Genomic DNA, 19,680 nt, shown 5'->3' with positions numbered 1-19,680 from the left:
AAAAAAAAGATGAATCTCAAGTCAGTTAATTTTACTTACAATTCTGGTACTAGAATGGATGAAGTTAAAAGTTATAAGCTATCAAATCTATTGAATAAACTTTCAAGTTTCTTTTATATCAATTTCTGTGAGTTAAATATGCTTTCTCTGATATTTATTGCAATATGTTTCTTTGTAAGAAGGGCTGACATGTAAAAATTCACTCTAACATAAGGAATTAATTAGGAAATTACCTGATAGCTTAGCTATGAATTTTAACCTTAACTGTTGGAGAAAAAATTTCCCTTTAATTCACTTTGTGGAGCATTTTAATCAATACTGCTTCTTTATGTTTCAGCGTCTGCTTCTACTTTTGTCCATATTTACTAGTTTATTTCTAAAAGCCAAAGATTTTCTAAGAAATAAGAAACAAGGTTTGAGTTAGCAAATAGAATTGTCATGGTATTCTGCTTTAGAATATGGTGCTAAAATTGGATTAACTGTTAATGGAACTTCTAATCTCTGTTACTTTATTTAAATTTAATTCTTTTTACTTTGAAATATTTGTGTAAAACATGGACAATAAGCCTGGTTAGTTAAATTCATTTCTTAGAACTGGTTTTGAGTACAAATTATTCATATTTTCTTACAGAATTACCATTTTCCCTAAAAGTGTGATTTACAAGGATTGATCACATTCACAGATGAGAAATTTGGCCTCAAGATGTTATAAAATTACATCATTCCTAAGAAAATGGAATTAGAATATTTAATTTTGCAAATTTCAAAAATTTCTTTTTAGGGGGTCTTCCCTGGTGGCGCAGTGGTTGAGAGTCCTCCTGCCGATGCAGGGGACACGGGTTCGTGCCCCGGTCCGGGAAGATCCCACATGCCGCGGAGCGGCTAGGCGCGTGAGCCATGGCCTTTGAGCCTGCGCGTCCGGAGCCTGTGCTCCGCAACAGGAGAGGCCACAACAGTAAGAGGCCCCCATACCGCAAAAAGAAAAAAAAAATTTCTTTTTAGGTAATTTTTAAGTGTCCTGAGTATTTAAACAATTCAGTGTTTAAAAAAGTATTATTCTTGGGAGATTTTTTTAGATATCAATAGTTTTTTAGCAATATTTGTCATTGTAATTATTATGTCTCTTTGATAAGACTTAAATCATCTATTTAGAAATACAGAGGTAACAGGTGCATTCCAATGGCTTTTGAAAAAACAAAAAAGAAAGCCATTTTATGCTAGTTGTACTGAGCTTAAAGAATATGGAGTCTATGGATATTACTGCCAGAGCCCATTGGAGTATTTGCTTCTTCCAAGTGCTGAAGCACCTCCTCTCTTAGTGATGAGGGTGAATTCCAGATGCACATTATGTCATAAATCTCCTAACTAGAGATAGTGGAAGCATAGGTATATACTCCAAAATATTACATAAAAGTTTCAGGATGATGTCAGTAAAAACAACACTCAAAATAAATATTAAGATAAAACCCCCAAATGTTAATAATCTGTCAACTATATTGAATATTTGTTTAGCTTACCTAAGTCATCTAGTTATTGCTTAGCTTGCCCGTTAACTTAGAATTGCCCATTTCTTTTTGTCTTTGTTAAAGTAGGTATAACTGATATTACCTTTGAAAGTTAAACAAATTTCTTGTTACATTCAGTGAGTAGACTCTGCAAACAAATATATATATGTGGAAGACTTGGAGTAAAGATAGAAAGAGGTAATGTCAGACAGATTTGTACTCTGTTAAAGAGTATTTGGTAAGGACAAGAGGGTCAGGAAGGTCTAGAGGAGAGGCATCCTTTGGGATTCTAAGTCTTTGGGAAGATCAGGATACACATATGATAAAGTGTTACAGCAGATGCTGCCAGTGCAGTGCCCATATTGTTCGGACCTTTCACTGCAGGGTTTTTTCATTTAGTTGCCTTCTGTCCAAGGGTATGAAAACTGGGGAGTTCATGAAATATTAAAATCCCAACAAGTAGTGCTGGGAAACCTGGACAGTTACATGTAAAACAATGAAATTAGAACATTCCCTCACATCACATACAAAAATAAAGACCTAAATGTAAGACATGACACCATAGAACTCCTAGAAGAGAACATAGGTTGAACAGTCTGACATAAATTGTAGCAATATTTTCTTAGATCATTCTCTAAAGGCAAAAGAAATTAAAGCAAAACTAAACAAATGGGACCTAATCAAACTGAAAAGCTTTTGCTCAACAAAGGAAACCATCAGCAAATCAAAAAGGCAACCCATGGAATGGGAGACAATATTTGAAAAGGATGCAACCCACAAAGGATTAATATCCAAAATATACAGACAGCTCATACAACTCAGTATCAAACAAACAACCCAATCAAAAACTGGGCAGAAAACCTAAACAGACATTTTTACTCCAAAGAAGACATACAGATGGCTGAGAGGCACATGAAAAGATGCTCCACTTCCCTAATTATTAGTAAAATGCAAATCAAAACAACAGTGAGGTAGCACCTCACACCAGTCAGAATGGCTATTGTTAAAAATTCTACAAATAATAAATGTTGGAGAGGATGTGGAAAAAAGGGAATCCTTGTACACTGTTGGTGCAACCACTATGGAAAACAGCATGGAGGTTCCTTAAAAGAGCTACCATATGATCCAGCAATTCCACGCCTGGTCGTATATCCTGAAAAAATAGTAAGTCTAATTCAAAAAGGTACATGTGCCCCAGTGTTGATAACAGCACTGTTTTATAATAGCCAAGACATGGAAACAACCCAAGTGCCCATCAACAGATGACTGGCTTAAGAAGAAGTGGTATATACACACAATGGAATATTTCTCAGCCATAAAAAGAATGAAATATTGTCATTTGCTGCAGTGTTGGTGGTCATAGAATATTATGCTTAGTGAAACAACTCAGAGAAAGGCATACTATAGATATTACTTACATGTGGAATCTAAAATAATACTCAAATGAATGTATACACAAAACAGAAACTAACTCACAGACTTATGAAAACAGAAAACAGACTTATGGTTACCAAAGGGGAAAGGAAGGGAGCAAGGGAGGGACAAATTAGGAGCACGGGATTAACAGATACAAACTACTATACATAAAATAGATAAGCATCAAGGATTTACTGTATAGCACAGGGAACTATACCCAGTACCTTGTAATAACCTATAAGGCAATATATTCCGCATTGTGCAGTACAGCTGAAACTAACACACTCTGGTCAACTATACTTCAATAAAAAAAAATCCAGTATTAGACTCGTTTACCTGTATAGTTTAGCAACATTTTTGCCCTCCTGTGTCAGAGAGGAATTTTGATATAAATATTTGATGCTACAAAAATGCAAATAACTCTAATAAAGATAAGAAGTAACCTATAGAAAAAATTACTTCTATACTTTTATTTCTTACATTCTAGTCTCTCATATCTACTTGTAATGCAGTAATTTACTGATTTTTTTAATGTACCACTAAAGGACTGACATATCATTAGAGTAATAATTATGCAGTTCCTGCTTACTATTAGTCTTAAAGCTCTTTATGTTAAACTACATTCATGAAGATTACCCATGTTTTTTTAATTTTTCATCATTAAGAAGAAATACTTGTAAATTTTGAGAAACTCCTAGTTGTTTATTTACTGGGTTATTATGGTTGTATGGTTATGTGAATTTTATGTTTGACCTAAAATTTTGACAACAGTCTTAATTACTTAAGGTCTGTTATTTAAGTTGTAAAAAAAATAAGGATATCAAGTATTAATATTAGCTCTACAGTACCTGCATCTTCTACTTATCATATCACTGACAAGATTCATCACAAAGTCATCTTTCAACAAAGTTGCCCATAAAAATACAGAAAGCAAACATTTCAATTTTAAAAACCTCCCTTAGAAAACTGGGATGTATTGAAAAGTTCAGTAAAAATTCTTTTAAGTCAGTTGGGAATGTTTATGTCCTGCCACATTTTTCTTCTTGAAAATACAGTTTCCCTACTAATAATTTTCAAATGAATTGTTACATTTTAGAAATAGAAAAAAAAAACTTTTCCCTATATCATACTTGATGATTCAACGAACATACCGTGCTAAGATATTAGTAAAATAATCTTAGTAATGAAAGAAAAGTTTGAAGATTGTAATATTTTTTCCTTTATTTGTGAACATAAAAGCAGAAAGGTAATGTGAGATGTACATACATTTCAGAAAACTAAGTAGATCACAATATTTGTTCATTATAATTTAACTATCATGTGCTCTCAGATATAGTTAATGACCACTACATATATTTCAGAAATGTCTAGAAGTCACTTCACATGAAAAAATGATGGAAGGAAAGCTAGACATTTAACATCGGAAAACCTTGCCTTCAGGAGGATGTGCTTTTCATCTTCAAACGTATAATTCCATTAGGTAGTAGACAGAGGAGGTGCATCCTTTGTGTTGCTAGTACTAGAACCAACTGATTAAAAGTTAAATATAATAAAATCCTTGTAAGAATTAGAATAATTCAAAATTAAATTGGCTTCGTTAATGAAATAGGGTGTTCTTCATTACTGGGTGTTTTAGTGATTTCTTAATTGCTTAAAGTCATGATTCTCATCTGCTGTGAGTAGCAGTGTTTGATAAAGATTTGTTGAAGGAGTGGATAACTAAACTGATGAATGGATGGATGGCCTATCACTGTTGGGGCAGAAGGTTGGAGTAGATCACCTCTGAAATCTAGATTGGCGTCCTTGCCAATCTATATTTCTTTGGTGTTTTTATTCCAGTAGAGTCGGAGAAGTATATTCAATAGCAGGAATGGGCTATCCTCAAGAGAGAAGCAGTATTCCTAGCATACTAGACAAGTATTCAAAGACTTAAAGGATATCCAAGATTGTGGTAAGGTTTTATAGGTACTAGTGGTAGAAGCACAAGCCTGGGAATCAAGAAACCTTCATTGCTTTAACAAAAGAAAACAAAAACTTTTGAATTTTTATTAATACCAGCTAATTAAATATTTCTCATTGTTTAGGTTACTTTACTTTTAGAATTGCTGGTTGTTCCTTGTCTTTATTAAAGTTGGTAAAACTGGCGTTACCTTTGAAGTTTAAACAAATTTCTCCCTATATTCAGTGGGTAGTTTGGACTCGGCAGCATTTGCTAACACAAGTCTGGAGGCCAAGGATTTTCAGGAAGAGAATACAAATAAACTTGACACATCCTAAAACCTTGACTGAGAAATGTTGCCATGACAACCATGTTTTAAAATTGTACTTAAAGCTATCCATGGAAATAAATGATGATCTACACTCCCAATATAGGCTTCTAAATTGGGACTTGGATGACAACTTTTAATGTAGTTAGAAAATAGGTTGAAGTTCTGGACGGTGAGCAAACTGGAATCAATGTTATTGCCATAGAGATGGTCGGCAGGAGGTGTGTAACAATTATGCAAGGTGCACTTTAGGTAGAATTCCCATATCTCCTGGCTGAGTTGCCTCAAGCCCATACGTTCTTTGCTCAAGATGATTCAATTCTCAAAGCTGCTTCATTGACCTTCCTGGTCTATAACTCAAATGAAAAACCTTTTTGCAATCGATTCTGTTAAATATAACAGTTAAAAGTCTCAATGAGACTTTATATATGTGAAAATTTTTACCTCTAGGGTAGTTCTACAATTTGGCATGAATTGGCCTTCTGGTAATGTAATGCTCATTTATCATATATTGTAGGTAAATATCTAAGATTTTAAATATTAATGGCACTTATTCAGGTTATAGAGTATGTTCTATATTTGACCCTTCTTTTTAATTACCTGACATAATATACTTATATGTATTATTTAGGCTCAAAAAATTATTATACTACTGAGTTTCATTTTAAATGTAATATTCTTTACCACACTGAAGAGACCAGTGAAAGGCAAGGAAGAATGTGTTGGAATAGTGGGCCAAAAGACAAAACATCAAGGTTCTTATCTCAACTCTGAAACTTCGTACCTGTGTGATCACAGTCAGGATTTCATCTTCTCAAGGCCTTGGTTTTCAATGTGAAGTGGAGATAATGCATTTCCTGCCAATCTAATGGGGGTTCTTCTGAGATTTAGCAAGCAAGTGTATGTGGGAACATTTTAAAAATGTGTCCCCAGCTTTTCTTTACAAAAGTTTGGATTTCAGACAAGTGATAATACTTACTTTCCTTTGCCTGTACTATGGTGGGCTGACTTTAAATCTGCTCTTAACCACTTTTAGAAAATATTCTGATCAGTTGATAAAACCAAGAAATTCCTTTTTTTTTTTGCCGCACTGCTCGGCTTGTGGGATCTTAGTTCCCGTCAAGGGCTTGAACCCGGGCCCTTGGCAGTGAACGCGCCAAGTCCTAACTACTGGACCACCAGGGAATTCCCCAGAAATTCATAGTTTTAAAAAATGTATTCAGGTCTTAGAGTTGTCTTCCATTCCCCCCTTTAAAAATGAGTTGTCCAGTTTAGCCCAAATAATTTGATGTTTCAAAATGTTATTTTTTTCATTTTCAGAGATAACTAATAAATGGGGGAAGTATATGTTTCTTTCACCATAGTAATGATGTGTTAATATTCATGAATTAAGGAGTAGAGTCCTAATGTCAAGAACATTTGAAGAGTCTAAATCAAGTTTTTTGTAGCTTCAACATCAGACAAATTTAATCATTAGTTTTGAACATAGGTTTGGGGATATTCCTGTATGGTCACAAATCACTAGCAAGCAGATGAACCAGTAAAACTGTCAACTCTATTCATTATGGTTTTAATGCATATTTTTATGTCTGTTTTACTTCTGTTGACTTACACTTTAGTACAACTTTTATTTTCGTTCAGTTAATCTGAAACCAGGGAAGATGCTACCATTCCTGTTTCTTGGAGGCAGTCTGCCTCGATTCTTTCTGTTCCTTCTCCAGATTCAAGAAGGTTGTACAAATCTCCTTGCTCCTCTGTAGAAAAAAGAGTAAAGATAAAGCCAAGAATATGTGGTATAATCTCTGTAGGAGATACCAGGTCTGGGACAGTTGTTAAGGAGTGAGCTGCAGCTCTTTCTGGCAACCCTTCTGAGTGTGACTTTGCTTTGGAGTAACGGGGAGAAGAAGAGAGGTCAATAAAGATGGTGGGGAAGACAAGGATCCAGGCTCCTTTGGCAACTCTCCATTCTCCAAACTCCATGTTACTTAATGTCCCTATTCCCTAACCTTACCTTTGAATTATCTTCTGATGTAGTCTCTCCTTGTTTGCTTTTTGTTCCCTTGACATAAATTTATGTAAGAGTTGGACCTCCTTTTGTTACCATATCCATCATTGCCTGAGCCAGAGGCATAGTGTTTGGTGAAGCTTTAGTATCATCATGTAACTAAAGTTGCTTGTCTATCTCAATCACTCAGCAGCCTCAGTAGGAGTATTTCGTTTATTGTCTAAGGGAGGAGTTGGGTAGTTCCCCTCTTCAGAGCATGTGTTAAGTGCTACTGCCTTTTTCCAAGTTGACAGTTTGGAGTTTGCCCCTCTATCCACATTTCTACAAAATTGCAGTTATCAAATTGCCACTGAATCCCCTTTGGGTATTTTGTCCCTCCCTCTTACAGATGGAGTCACAAGTCTAAATTCTGAGGCTCCAGGCTCCTTCTCTGTGATCTCCATTTTAGCTAAAACAGATTAAGAGCAACCTTATTCTTAACTGACTCCTCTTCAATTTTAGGGTTTTTGGTTATGCAGTTAGTCCTCTTCCCAGCCTTGTCTTCTCCCGGACTAATCAGTGGAAAGGTTATTTTTGTGACTTCAAATCAGGAGTGACCCCTAGCCATTCTGGCAGTAGTAAGCATTCCACATCGCTTTTAATACCCCATTTCTCCCCTTACACCTCTACCCTGACAATAGCACCCCTCATCTTTCCCCCAGGTAACACCATGGTCATTATTTAAATTGCAAGAGTTAGGGGTCCTTTCAATATCTCATCCTGTCACCAACTGTAAACAAGCATAAAGGATCTGAGAGACATCCCAGACACAGGCTCTTCAAGGCACTTTTTTTTTTAATTGAAATATAGTTGATTTACAGTGTTAGTTTCTTGTATGCAGCAAAGTTATTCAGCATATATATGTGTGTGCGTGTATATATATATATAAACTTTTACAGATTCTTTTCCATTATAGTTTTGTTTTTTTTTTTTACAAGATACTGAATATAGTTCCCTGTACTACACACTAGGAACTTTTTGTTTATCTATTTTATTATTTTATTTATTTATTTATTTTTGGCTGCATTGGGTCTTTGTTGCTGTGTGCAGGCTTTCTCTAGTTGCGGCTATGGGGGGCTACTATTCCTTGCGGTGCACAGGCTTCTCGTTGCAGAGCACAGGCTCTAGGTGCCCAGGCTTTGGGAGTTGTGGCACATGGGCTCTGGAGCGCAGGCTCAGTGGTTGTGGCACATGGGCTTAGTTGCTCCACAGCATGTGGGATCTTCCCGGAACAGGGCTCGAACCCATGTCCCCTGCATTAGCAAGTGGATTCTTAACCACCGAGCCACCAGGGAAGCCCCATCTATTTTATATATAGTAATTTGTGTTTGCTAATTCCAAACTCCTAATTTATCCTTCCCCACCCCCTTTCCCCTTTGGTAACCATTAGTTTGTTCTCTGTGAGTCTCTTTCTGTTTTTGTAAAGTTCGTTTGTATCGTTTTTTTTAGATTCCATATATAAGTGATATCATATGATATTTCTCATGCCCTGTCTGACTTACTTCACTTAGTATGATAATCTCTAGGTTTATCCATGTTGCTGCAAAAGGCATTATTTCATTCCTTTTATGGCTGAGTAATATTCCATTGTATATATATACCACATCTTTATCCATTCATCTGTCCATGGGCATTTAGTTTGGTTCCATGTCTTGGATATTGTAAATAGAAGGCACTTAATTCTTTTTTTTTTTAACATCTTTATTGGAGTATAATTGCTTTACAATGGTGTGTTAGTTTCTGCTTTATAACAAAATGAATCAGTTATACATATACATATGTTCCCATATCTCTTCCCTCTTGCATCTCCCTCCCACCCCTCTAGGTGGTCAAAAACCACCTAGCTGATATTCCTGTGCTATGCGGCTACTTCCCACTAGCTATCTATTTTACGTTTGGTAGTGTATATATGTCCATGCCACTCTCTCATTTCATCGCAGCTTACCCTTCCCCCTCCCCATATCCTCAAGTCCATGCTCTAGTAGGTCTGTGTCTTTATTCCCGTCTGGCCCCTAGGTTCTTCATGACCTTTTTTTTCTTTTTTTCTTAGATTCCATATATATGTGTTAGCATACAGTATTTGTTTTTCTCTTTCTGACTTACTTCACTCTGTATGACGGACTGTAGGTCCATCCACCTCACTAAAAATAACTCAATTTTGTTTCTTTTTATGGCTGAGTAATATTCCATTGTATATATGTGCCACATCTTCTTTATCCATTCATCTGTTGATGGACACTTAGGTTGCTTCCATGTCCTGGCTATTGTAAATAGAGCTGCAATGAACATTTTGGTACATGACTTTTTTTGAATTATGGTTTTCTCAGGGTATATACCCAGTAGTGGGATTGCTGGGTTGTATTGTAGTTCTATTTTTAGTTTTTTAAGGAACCTCCATACTGTTCTCCATAGTGGCTGTATCAATTTACATTCCCACCAACATTGCAAAAGTGTTCCCTTTTCTCCACACCCTCTCCAGCATTTATTGTTTGTAGATTTTTTTGATGATGGCCATTCTGACTGGTTTGAGGTGATACCTCATTGTAGTTTTGATTTGCATTTCTCTAATGATCAATGATGTTGAGCATTCTTTCATGTGTTTGTTGGCAATCTGTATATCTTCTTTGGAGAACTGTCTATTTAGGTCTTCTGCCAATTTTTGGATTGGGTTGTTTGTTTTTTTGTTATTGAGCTGCTTGTAAATTTTGGAGATTAATCCTTTGTCAGTTGCTTCATTTGCAAATATTTTCTCCCATTCTGAGGGTTGTCTTTTGGTCTTTATGGTTTCCTTTGCTGTGCAAAAGCTTTGAAGTTTCATTAGGTCCCATTTGTTTATTTTTGTTTTTATTTCCATTTCTCTAGGAGGTGGGTCAAAAAGGATCTTGCTGTGATTTATGTCATAGAGTGTTCTGCCTATGTTTTCCTCTAAGAGTTTGATAGTGTCTGGCCTTACATTTAGGTCTTTACTCCATTTTGAGTTTATTTTTGTGTATGGTGTTAGGGAGTGTTCTAATTTCATACTTTTACATGTAGCTGTCCAGTTTTCCCAGCACCACTTATTGAAGAGGCTGTCTTTTCTCCACTGTATATTCTTGCCTCCTTTATCAAAGATAAGGTGACCATATGTGCGTGGGTTTATCTGTGGTCTTTCTATCCTGTTCCAATTATCTATATTTCTGTTTTTGGCAGTTCATTCTAATGGTATGAAGTGGCATCTTATTTTGGTTTGTATTTGTGTGTCACTGACTAGTGATGTTAAACATCTCTTAATGTACTTATTGTCTATTTGTCCATCATCTTTTGTTAAGTATTCTACCCAATTTCCTAAAATTGGGTTGTTTGTTACCTTGTTTTTGAGGTATGCATTCTCTATATGTTTTACATACAAATTATTTGTCAAATATACGTATTGCAAGAATGTTCTCCCAGATTGTAGTTGGACTTTCATTTTTTCAAAAGAGCCTTTGGAGGAGCAAGTGTTTTTAATTTTGATGAATTCCAGTTTCTTTTATGTGCTTTTTGTGTCCTGTCTAAGAAATCTTTCTTTACATACTTGGTAATGAAGATATTCTGCTAATTTCTTTTTCAGGACCTTTATAGTTCTGGCTTTTTATTTAGGTTGAAAGACTTGTCATGGAGAAAGAAAACTTCCTCTACCCTTCTAGGTTCTTCTGGCTGGTCTAATAATTAAATTGACATGAGACATATTAACAAGAGAATATCGGATCTAATTTTGTACATACAGGAACCCCACACGCATGAGAAGTTGAATTAGAAATGTAAAATGAGGTATATATGCCATCCTGAGCTAAGGGATGGGATAGGGGCATGAGACTTCAGAGAGAAGGAGGGTAATTCACAAATAGGAAGAGCAGATGTTTAGTAATTGGATATTTGCCCTGTCATACAGATAGGTCATAAAAACTTATTTCTGGTAATACCTCTTATTATGGGTAAGGCCCCCAATTTAAATTCTTTAAGGGAGAAGTAAAGCTTTGCCTTGAGGCCACAGGGTCTTATTTGCCTTTAGCTCAAAATAATCCACATGCTAAAGTAGCACATCTTGGGGAGGCTATTCTGAACCCCTAAAGATTATACATGTAAACTGTTTTTAAAAATCATTACTGTTCCCCTTGTTGAACAATCAGAGTGTGGTGGTTGAGTGTTTGTCACATGGTGTTTCAGAAGGTAAAGTACTTCAGCTGGCTGTCCAGGACATTTTTAAGCCATAGTTAGGGTGGATTCTTACTTTAAGGTGTTTGATTACTTGTTACAATTCATTCTATAGCTCATAATTATATTTCAGTCTGTGTAATGGGGAAATACTATACTTTAACATTAAATTTTTTAAAAATCAAGAATAAAATATATCATTCCAGGATTTTCTTTTCTTCTTTCTCTCTTTGCTCCATCCCCTAATTTTCCTTCTCTCCTTTCTCCCCCCACCCCACTTCATTCATTTTTCCTTTTTTTTTTTTAAATCTAATATGTCTTTCTAACATTACAGTACTGTGTGCTCTCATAGCTGAGACTTTTTATTTTTTTTTATTTTTATTTTTTTTGCGGTACACGTGCCTCTCACTGTTGTGGCCTCTCCCGTTGTGGAGCACAGGCTCCAGACGCGCAGGCTCAGCAGCCATGGCTCACGGGCCCAGCCATTCCGCGGCATGTGGGATCTTCCCGGACTGGGTCACGAACCCGTGTCCCCTGCATTGGCAGGCGGACTCTCAACCACTGTGCCACCAGGGAAGCCCTGTGACTTTTTAGATGATAAAATATTCCCTAAGTACTGATTAGCTCTTGAGATCACATAATGGGATGTTCTTTTATAATGGCATGTTTGCATCACTGATCTTGTGTACCTTGTGATACTGTAATTGATGTTTGTTGTTTTATTATACTACAGGAAATTACTTGGGAAAGATGTGGGACTATATGCAGTGCAATAGACAGCTATAATTCATGACCAGTTGTGGAAAAATTAGCTCTTAGTAATGTAGTTTGGGTATAAAATAATTCTCTATGATCAAGTGAAGATTGGAAATTTTACATTGCAAAATGAGATTCCCTCATGTACTTATGACACAACATTTTTGAAATGACAAATAATAACATAGCCTAAGCTTTATGGTGGGAGGAGAGTGCATGCTGTGTTCTAGTTACAGGCATACTATCATTTTGAAGGCTGAGAATTCTGATAGAAGTTTGCTATAATGTAGAGCTTAAAGTTCTATTGTGTGGTAACATTTCTTAAATCTTTTTTATAAACTCTTGAGGTTACAGCTTCTTAGTGTGCTGATTATTGAATGGTCTGAATGCAATATCTCTTAGGTCTATTTGCCACTGCCTCAAATGCATCTTACAGGAACTGCATTCTTTTTTTTCGGTACACGGGCCTCTCACTGTTGTGGCCTCTCCCGTTGCGGAGCACGGGCTCCGGACGCGCAGGCTCAGCGGCCATGGCTCACGGGCCTAGCCACTCTGCTGCATGTGGGATCTTCCCAGACCGGGGCACGAACCCGTGTCCCCTGCATCAGCAGGCGGACTCTCAACCACTGCACCACCAGGGAAGCCCAGGAACTGCATTCTTGCTTGGGCTAAAAAACTGTTCTTTTTCTTTGCCACAGGATAAGAAATGGGTTCTCAATCATGAAGATGTCACATTGGGAGAATTACTGGGCAAGGTATGTAATCCACTGAGCTGAAAAACCAAATCTTGATAGTGATTGTGAACTCTACAGATTCATTTTCTTCAAAGCCTTTCTTATATTCCAGCACACGGCAAGGCACATTCCCCCATGAACCTAGAAGAACACAGTGCCATATCTGTTACAAATACTGTGATGTTCAGTGAAATAGAAGTGTGAAAATCTTTGAAAAGTTTAAGAATTATCTTGACTTTTAAGAATATTATTTTGTATATTTTCCTCTGAAAGAACTAAAAGCCACAAAAATTTTATTACAGTGTAGTAAAGCCAAAACTAGTGAGCTGAGATTTGAAAAGAAACTGTGATGTAATAAAAGTTTAAATACTTAATAGTCTTATTCTGTTTGTTTCTGGTTATACATGATAGTTCAGAGAAAATGCAGTACTGCTCTTTGGGATTTCAGAATTGTATATAGAATCACGGTATGTGACAACATGGGACATGTTATTTCAACCTGAAAATTATATGGACAAGGCACATGTTTCAATATATCCATTTTGTAGCTAGCTCTGTTAGTGGTCAGAGGAGGCAGCTATATATGATGAAAGTCTCTTTCTTCCAACGTGGTTGGGAGTTTCTTCTAACTCATTGGCCTTATGAAAGTATATTATAACTAATAATGATGGCAGACATTTAATAATCAAATGGACTATTTGAAAATTTGTTATTTGTTTATAACTGAGTTCCAATAGATAAATATTAACTTCTTTGTCGATGACTTAATTAGTGATGTTTGAATTGAGTTGAGGTTCATAATGCAATATAAAAAATAGTATAAAATCCAGATAGCTAGGGAAAACTATCACTCATACATTTCTGAGTGATCAGTACTAGAATTTAAGGCTCAGCATTTCAAGTAAAGAAATAAATGATTATTCATTACTTTTTTGATTTAAATGTAAACTTGATGAATTGACAAATTTCCCCTATGTTTTAGTCCTGATATGTGTTGAGAAAGTAAATCCCTGTTGAAACAATCTACTTTGCAGGATTCTTATTATTTTAAAATATCTTTTCCAAATAGAAGCATTAAATTGCTATTGGAAAACAGTTTCTATTGACTGCTAATACTTATTTAGTAAGTAAATTCTAAAGAATTTCAAGCTACAACAGAAGCTGGTGTGTTTATTTCCTCTGTGATATGGCCATAATTCTTAAGGAAATATTTCTTCTTTTTCATTACTTTAGGTAACTCAGTAGCAGTGATTGGGCTAAAAATTATTACAAAGAAAGTAAATTAATTTCCATGAAAATACAATTAAATAATAAGCTATAAATTTATTTATTTATTTTGCGGTACGCGGGCCTCTCACTGTCGTGGCCTCTCCCGTTGCGGAGCACAGGCTCCGGACGCGCAGGCTCAGCGGCCATGGCTCACGGGCCCAGCCGTTCTGCGGCATGTGCGATCTTCCCGGACCGGGGCACGAACCCGTGTCCCCTGCATCGGCAGGTGGACTCTCAACCACTGCGCCATCAGGGAAGCTCTAAAATTAAACCAGTTACTGAAAATAGTGTGTTGAGAAGAGCAGATTTTTCAGTTCTAAGGAAAAAATACTTTCAGTTAAAGAGAAATGGTTCAATTATCTTTGTTTAATATGTGATACATGGTATTTCACATATTAGGAGGAATTTTAGCCGTTGGGTCCTCGGTAAGGTTATTTCAAAGAATAATTGTTTTCAATGACAAGGCAGTAGCATGATATCAGCTTTAATAAATTTTATCATTTTTAATAAAACACTTCAACTTTAGAGACACTATATAGCTTAATTTCAGCAAATATATTTGAGTTGAAAATGTCATTTAATATTTTCGTTACCTATTCTGAATATTTATAGTATACTGCATGAAAATGCATGAGAAAAATAATTAGCCATGGTTCTTATGTACTTTGGAATTTAGTAGTAGTATAAGGTTGAGATGGGAGCTCTTTTTTTGAGCACTGTATTTCTATAGACTGTACTTGATATATAATTGGTATTCAAAAATATTCATTCCTGGGCTTCCCTGGTGGCGCAGTGGTTGAGAGTCCGCCTGCCGATGCAGGGGACACGGGTTCGTGCCCCAGTCCGGGAGGATTCCGCATGCCGCGGAGCGGCTAGGCCCATGAGCCATGGCCGCTGAGCCTGCGCGTCCGGAACCTGTGCTCCGCAATGGGAGAGGCCACAACAGTGAGACGCCCGCGTACCGCAAAAAAAAAAAAAAAAAGAAAAAGAAAAATATTCATTCCTCAAATATTTACTGAATGCCTTCTCTGTGCCAGGTACTCTTCTAGGTTCCTGGGATACATCCGTGAACCAAGTAGACAAATATCCTTGCCCTTAATGAAGCTCATATTCTATCTAGCAGGGAAAGACCGAAAAACAATAAACTTAATAAATAAGTAAACTTCATAATGTTAAAGGGTGCTAAAATCCTGTGAAAATATAAGGAATTTAGGAGTGCTATTGATTGGACTTGCAATTTTTAATGGGGGAATCCAGGTAAGCCTTATTAAGATTGTTTCTTTCCAATGAAAACCTAGGGAGGAGCGATTTAGCCATGTGGTTTTAGGCAGAGGGAGTACCAACGCAAATTACATTTGATGAGCAGGAGAGACAGTTTGCCTGTAACCCAGTAAGCAAGGAAGAATAGGATAGAGCAGCAAGTCAGTGAGGTGATGAGAGTATAGATCGTGTAGAGCCATGTAGATCACCGTAATTATCAATACTTTGGCTTTAAATATGTGTGGAAAGGTAAGCTAGAGGATGATTTTGAGTAGAGGAGTGGCATGATCTTACTTTCTACAGAGTCCACTCTGGCTACTGTGTTGAGAATAGGCTGAGTTGGAAGGTTAGGAAGCTATTGTACTTACCTAACTAAAGTTGATGGTTGCTGGATCAGAGGGGATGGCAGTGGAAGTGGTGAGAAGTGGTGAGTTTGGATTTGTTTTTAAGGTTGAACCACCTAAATATCCTGATGCTCTATGCGGGGCATGGGACAAAGAGGGCAGTTGGCATAGGTGTAGCAGGTTTGGGGGGAACAAGATTAGGAGTTTGGGATGTACATATTAAGGTTTGTCTGTTAGACTTCTAACTGGAGATGTTGGGAAAATGGTTGGGTATTAAGTCTGGAGTTTGGAAAAGAGGTGTGGATCAAAAGTACAAATTTGGTAGTTGTCACTTATTTGCTGGTTTATTTAGATGAGTTCAGCAATGGAGTGAGTCTAGATAGAGAAGAGAAGAGAGAGATTGAACCCTGGTCACATCAAAATCAAGAGGCTGGAGAGATGAGAAGCAAGATGATTGAGGTTGAGAAAGAGCAATCTCCTGGAAGGCAGGAAACCAGGAGATAGGATGCCTTAGAAGCCAAGAGAAGAAAGTATATGAAGGAGGAGACAGTGATCAGTGGTGGCAAGTGCTGCTGAGAGGTCAAATGGATGATGACTGAGAACCATTGACTTTAACAGTGAAGAGATCCCTAGTGACTTGGCTGAGCGCTTTCTTTAGAATGCTTTACGTGAAAGCCAAACTGAAATATATTTAAGGGAGAATAGGAGGAGAGGAATTAGAGATAGCAAGGATGTAACTCTTTGAAGTTTTGCTACTTCGTGTAGCAAACTACATGTGATGGTAGTTTCAGAAGAAATGATTTGTGTGTTGGTTAATTTGAGAGAGGCAGCATGCTGGTTTGCAGTTAGCAATATGCAGTGAAAAATTCAAGATTTTGGAAGGAGATGAGAATTCCTGAAATAATATCATCAAGTAGGTAAGAGGGGATGGAATTTAATTTACAATGGAGCATTGAATTTAATAGCAGCACAGTAGTTCATTTTTTATAACAGCAAGGAATATTGGTAGGAGGGTAAATGTGGGACTGAGAGTCTGGAAGTTCTCTTTATATTGCTTCAGTTTTCTCAATAAATTAAGCAAGATTGTTAACTAAGAATGAGGGTGTGGGGAAGGTATGGGAGCTTTAAGAGGAGAGTCAAAGAGGGGGGAATAGTTAATTAGAAGAATGAGAGTGTGAATGGTCTAGGGAATTGTAATATAATTATTGAGCAGTATTAAGGCCCCCCTAGAGGTTTGTGTTCATGAATTTAAAGTGAAACTAGTCAACATCATTGTGGATTTTCTCCAGCCACATTTAGCTGCATAGGAACAGAGTAGGCCATGTTGCATTTAATCTGGGTTGTGGATTGATAAGGGAGTTCTACAGATGAAAAGGAACAGAGAAGTTGAGAGTATATAGTAAACAGTTGTTATAATTATTGAGCATGGAATTTAAGCTGAATAAGGAAGAAAGCAAGGCTGTTAGGGGGTTATGGACAATAAAAAGTAATAGGGTCTAAAGATTTGGAGGTTCCTATAGGGTCAAAAGATTTTGAGTCCGAATACTAGAGGAAGTAAGCTAGAAAAATAGAAGCCAGCCAGAAGATGGGATGAATGATGTAGGTGTTACAGAGGAGTTGCATTATTGGTGATGGCAAAGTTTAAGGTATGATCATAGAAAATAGGTTGGAACATGGATCACTGGAAGAGAGATGGTCACATAACAGAGTTTTGAAGTGTTGGAAGGATCTTTAAGTGTCTATTGAAATTTCCAAGTTTTAAGACAAGAGTAACACCAGGTACAGTGATCCAGGAGCTCAAATTGTCAACAAATGAGGGAAAATATTTTCAAATGCAATAGCTGCTAGCAACAGTAAGGGGTAGTGGGTATATAATCAAATAATAAAGTTTCAAAGCTAGGGGTTTTTAGGAAAACAGAAGGGAAAATGTTTTGAAAGCAGTGACAAGGAGCTCGATGAATCCTGTATTCCATCTCTCAGGCGGTGGGAGAAGCATAGTGTGTGTGTTGGGGGTGCGGGTGGGGTCATCACAGTTTTAGAAGGCACAGGAAGCTCACCCACCATTTGAGTGTTCTCAGGTGAGAGCCAGGTTTCTGTTAGAACAAGAAGGTGAAGAGAAGGACCAAAGAATAGATAGAGATAAAATTTTGATGATGGACCACAAGTTCCAGAAGGCAACTGGAGGTTGGGGACAGAAGGGAAATAGTTGGAGATAACAGGTTGACGAGGAGTCTGCAGAACCTAATGAGAATTAGAGAGGGAGAAATGAGGACCACCAGGATCTTCTGTGAGGACCAACAGAAACATACGCAAGAGTCATAATGAAATTTAGCCTCATGGACTTAAAGCCAGTAGCAGAGATGAAGCCGTGCCTGTTACATGGTAGGGAGCAATGGATGTCGTAGGCTTTTTCCTGACCTCTTTGGATGGAGAAGAGGTGGTCCATGAAGCAGAGTCGTTTGTGCAGTGTTTGGAGATTCCTCCCTTGACCACTGTTAACAGAATTGAAGTCTTCTGAGTAATGATTGTTAAATGAATGTTTACAATTTTCAAATGCCTTGTATGTGCCAAGAACAGTTACATAGGACAGAAAGCATTAGAAAGGTACAAAGGGGCAGTGGGATGATAAGTGTTCAGGAACAAGATGTATAATTTTTGGAAGATCAAGAAAGTCTTCATGAAGGAGGTGGCATAGAAATGAATTTAAAGATTAGTTAGCATGTTCTCTGATTGGAGGTGAGGGGAAAATGTACAGAAGGCATGGCACACCTTTTGGGATCACTAAGTATTTGAATTTAGGACACATGTAGCAGTCAGAGGCTAAGATGGCTAGACAGAGGCTGAGAAAGGAATGGTAATGGAAGGATAGATATTAAATAAGGCAGTGGTATAATCAAAGTTCTGTGTTGGAGAGATTAAGGGGCCGAAGAGGGTGAGGGACTAAGGATGAGATCAGTTCAGGTGAGAAAAATGAGATCTTGAATCAGAGTAGGCTGTCTGAGGTGCTAGGAGGAAGACAAAAGTGTTCCATAGGAAGAATCTGAATGCTTGTAGAGAGTAATGGCCCTAGGAAATGAAAAGGTAATTTAGTCAGGAAATGTCTTCTAGTGAATAAAATGTTAAGTTTCAGACAAGGTAAATTTTAAGTGCTTCAGAATCATTCAGATAAACAGAGGCCCAGCAGTAATTGTGTGTACTAATACCTTCTCTCAGCTCTAAATGATGTGATCATTGTGGGAAGGAAAAAAGCCTTGAATAACAGGGAAGGATATAAAGCTCAAATTTTTCTTTTTCTAGTTTGTGATGAATGTGCATTGTGTTGAAGTTATTGTATGTTTGCTTTTCATGTAAGGGTGATCAATCATCATTTTGAATGAATATTTAAGAGTTGAATATTAGATTTAATAATACTATTCATTATTTAAGTATACTTAAAATATTAAGTAAAATAAGTGTTAATTAAATTAAGCAAATAGTAATTCTTTAATAAATAAATTTATTAAAATACCTATTAGTAAATTTAAATGATTAGTAACATGTAAAATTTATACACCTTGGATCATGTTAAGAGTTACATTGAACTTAGAACCCAAACTCATTTATTATCAGACCTCTAGTTTAGTTACTTGTTACTCAACAATGACAGCATTAAAGCTGATTATAATACAGTGCTTGCACATTATAATTATAGCTATGTAAAAAATACATATGCATACATAGAAAGACTTGAAGAGAATACTCCAAAATAGCTGTTGTGTTAGCTTTATAGATCTTCTCTGTATTCTTTTGTTTCGTAACTATAATAAAAGTGACTTCAAACTAGAAATAAGGCATTTTAAATCAAAATATGTTCTAGCCATAGAGTAAGGTTAGGAGTTCAGACATTTGATAGAAATGAGCAGTAGCAGAGAT

General features: G+C 36.7%; 1 protein-coding gene across 8 annotated transcripts in view; it reads left to right on the top strand.

Moving 5' to 3' along the window:
• The window catches only part of FER (FER tyrosine kinase), a 468,208-nt gene that overhangs the window by 295,667 nt on the left and 152,861 nt on the right, over positions 1-19,680 (top strand). For all 8 annotated transcript variants that reach the window (XM_069540597.1, XM_069540596.1, XM_069540595.1 and 5 more), the window contains one exon: positions 12,860-12,916. In XM_069540597.1, the coding sequence (XP_069396698.1) occupies positions 12,860-12,916 (57 nt within the window). The remainder of the gene's footprint in view (positions 1-12,859; positions 12,917-19,680) is intronic.

This window comes from Delphinus delphis, chromosome 3 (genome assembly GCF_949987515.2).
Source record: "Delphinus delphis chromosome 3, mDelDel1.2, whole genome shotgun sequence".
Classification (NCBI taxonomy): domain Eukaryota; kingdom Metazoa; phylum Chordata; class Mammalia; order Artiodactyla; family Delphinidae; genus Delphinus; species Delphinus delphis.
Note: the sequence above shows the minus strand (reverse complement) of the source record. Positions and strands in the feature narration are given on the sequence as shown.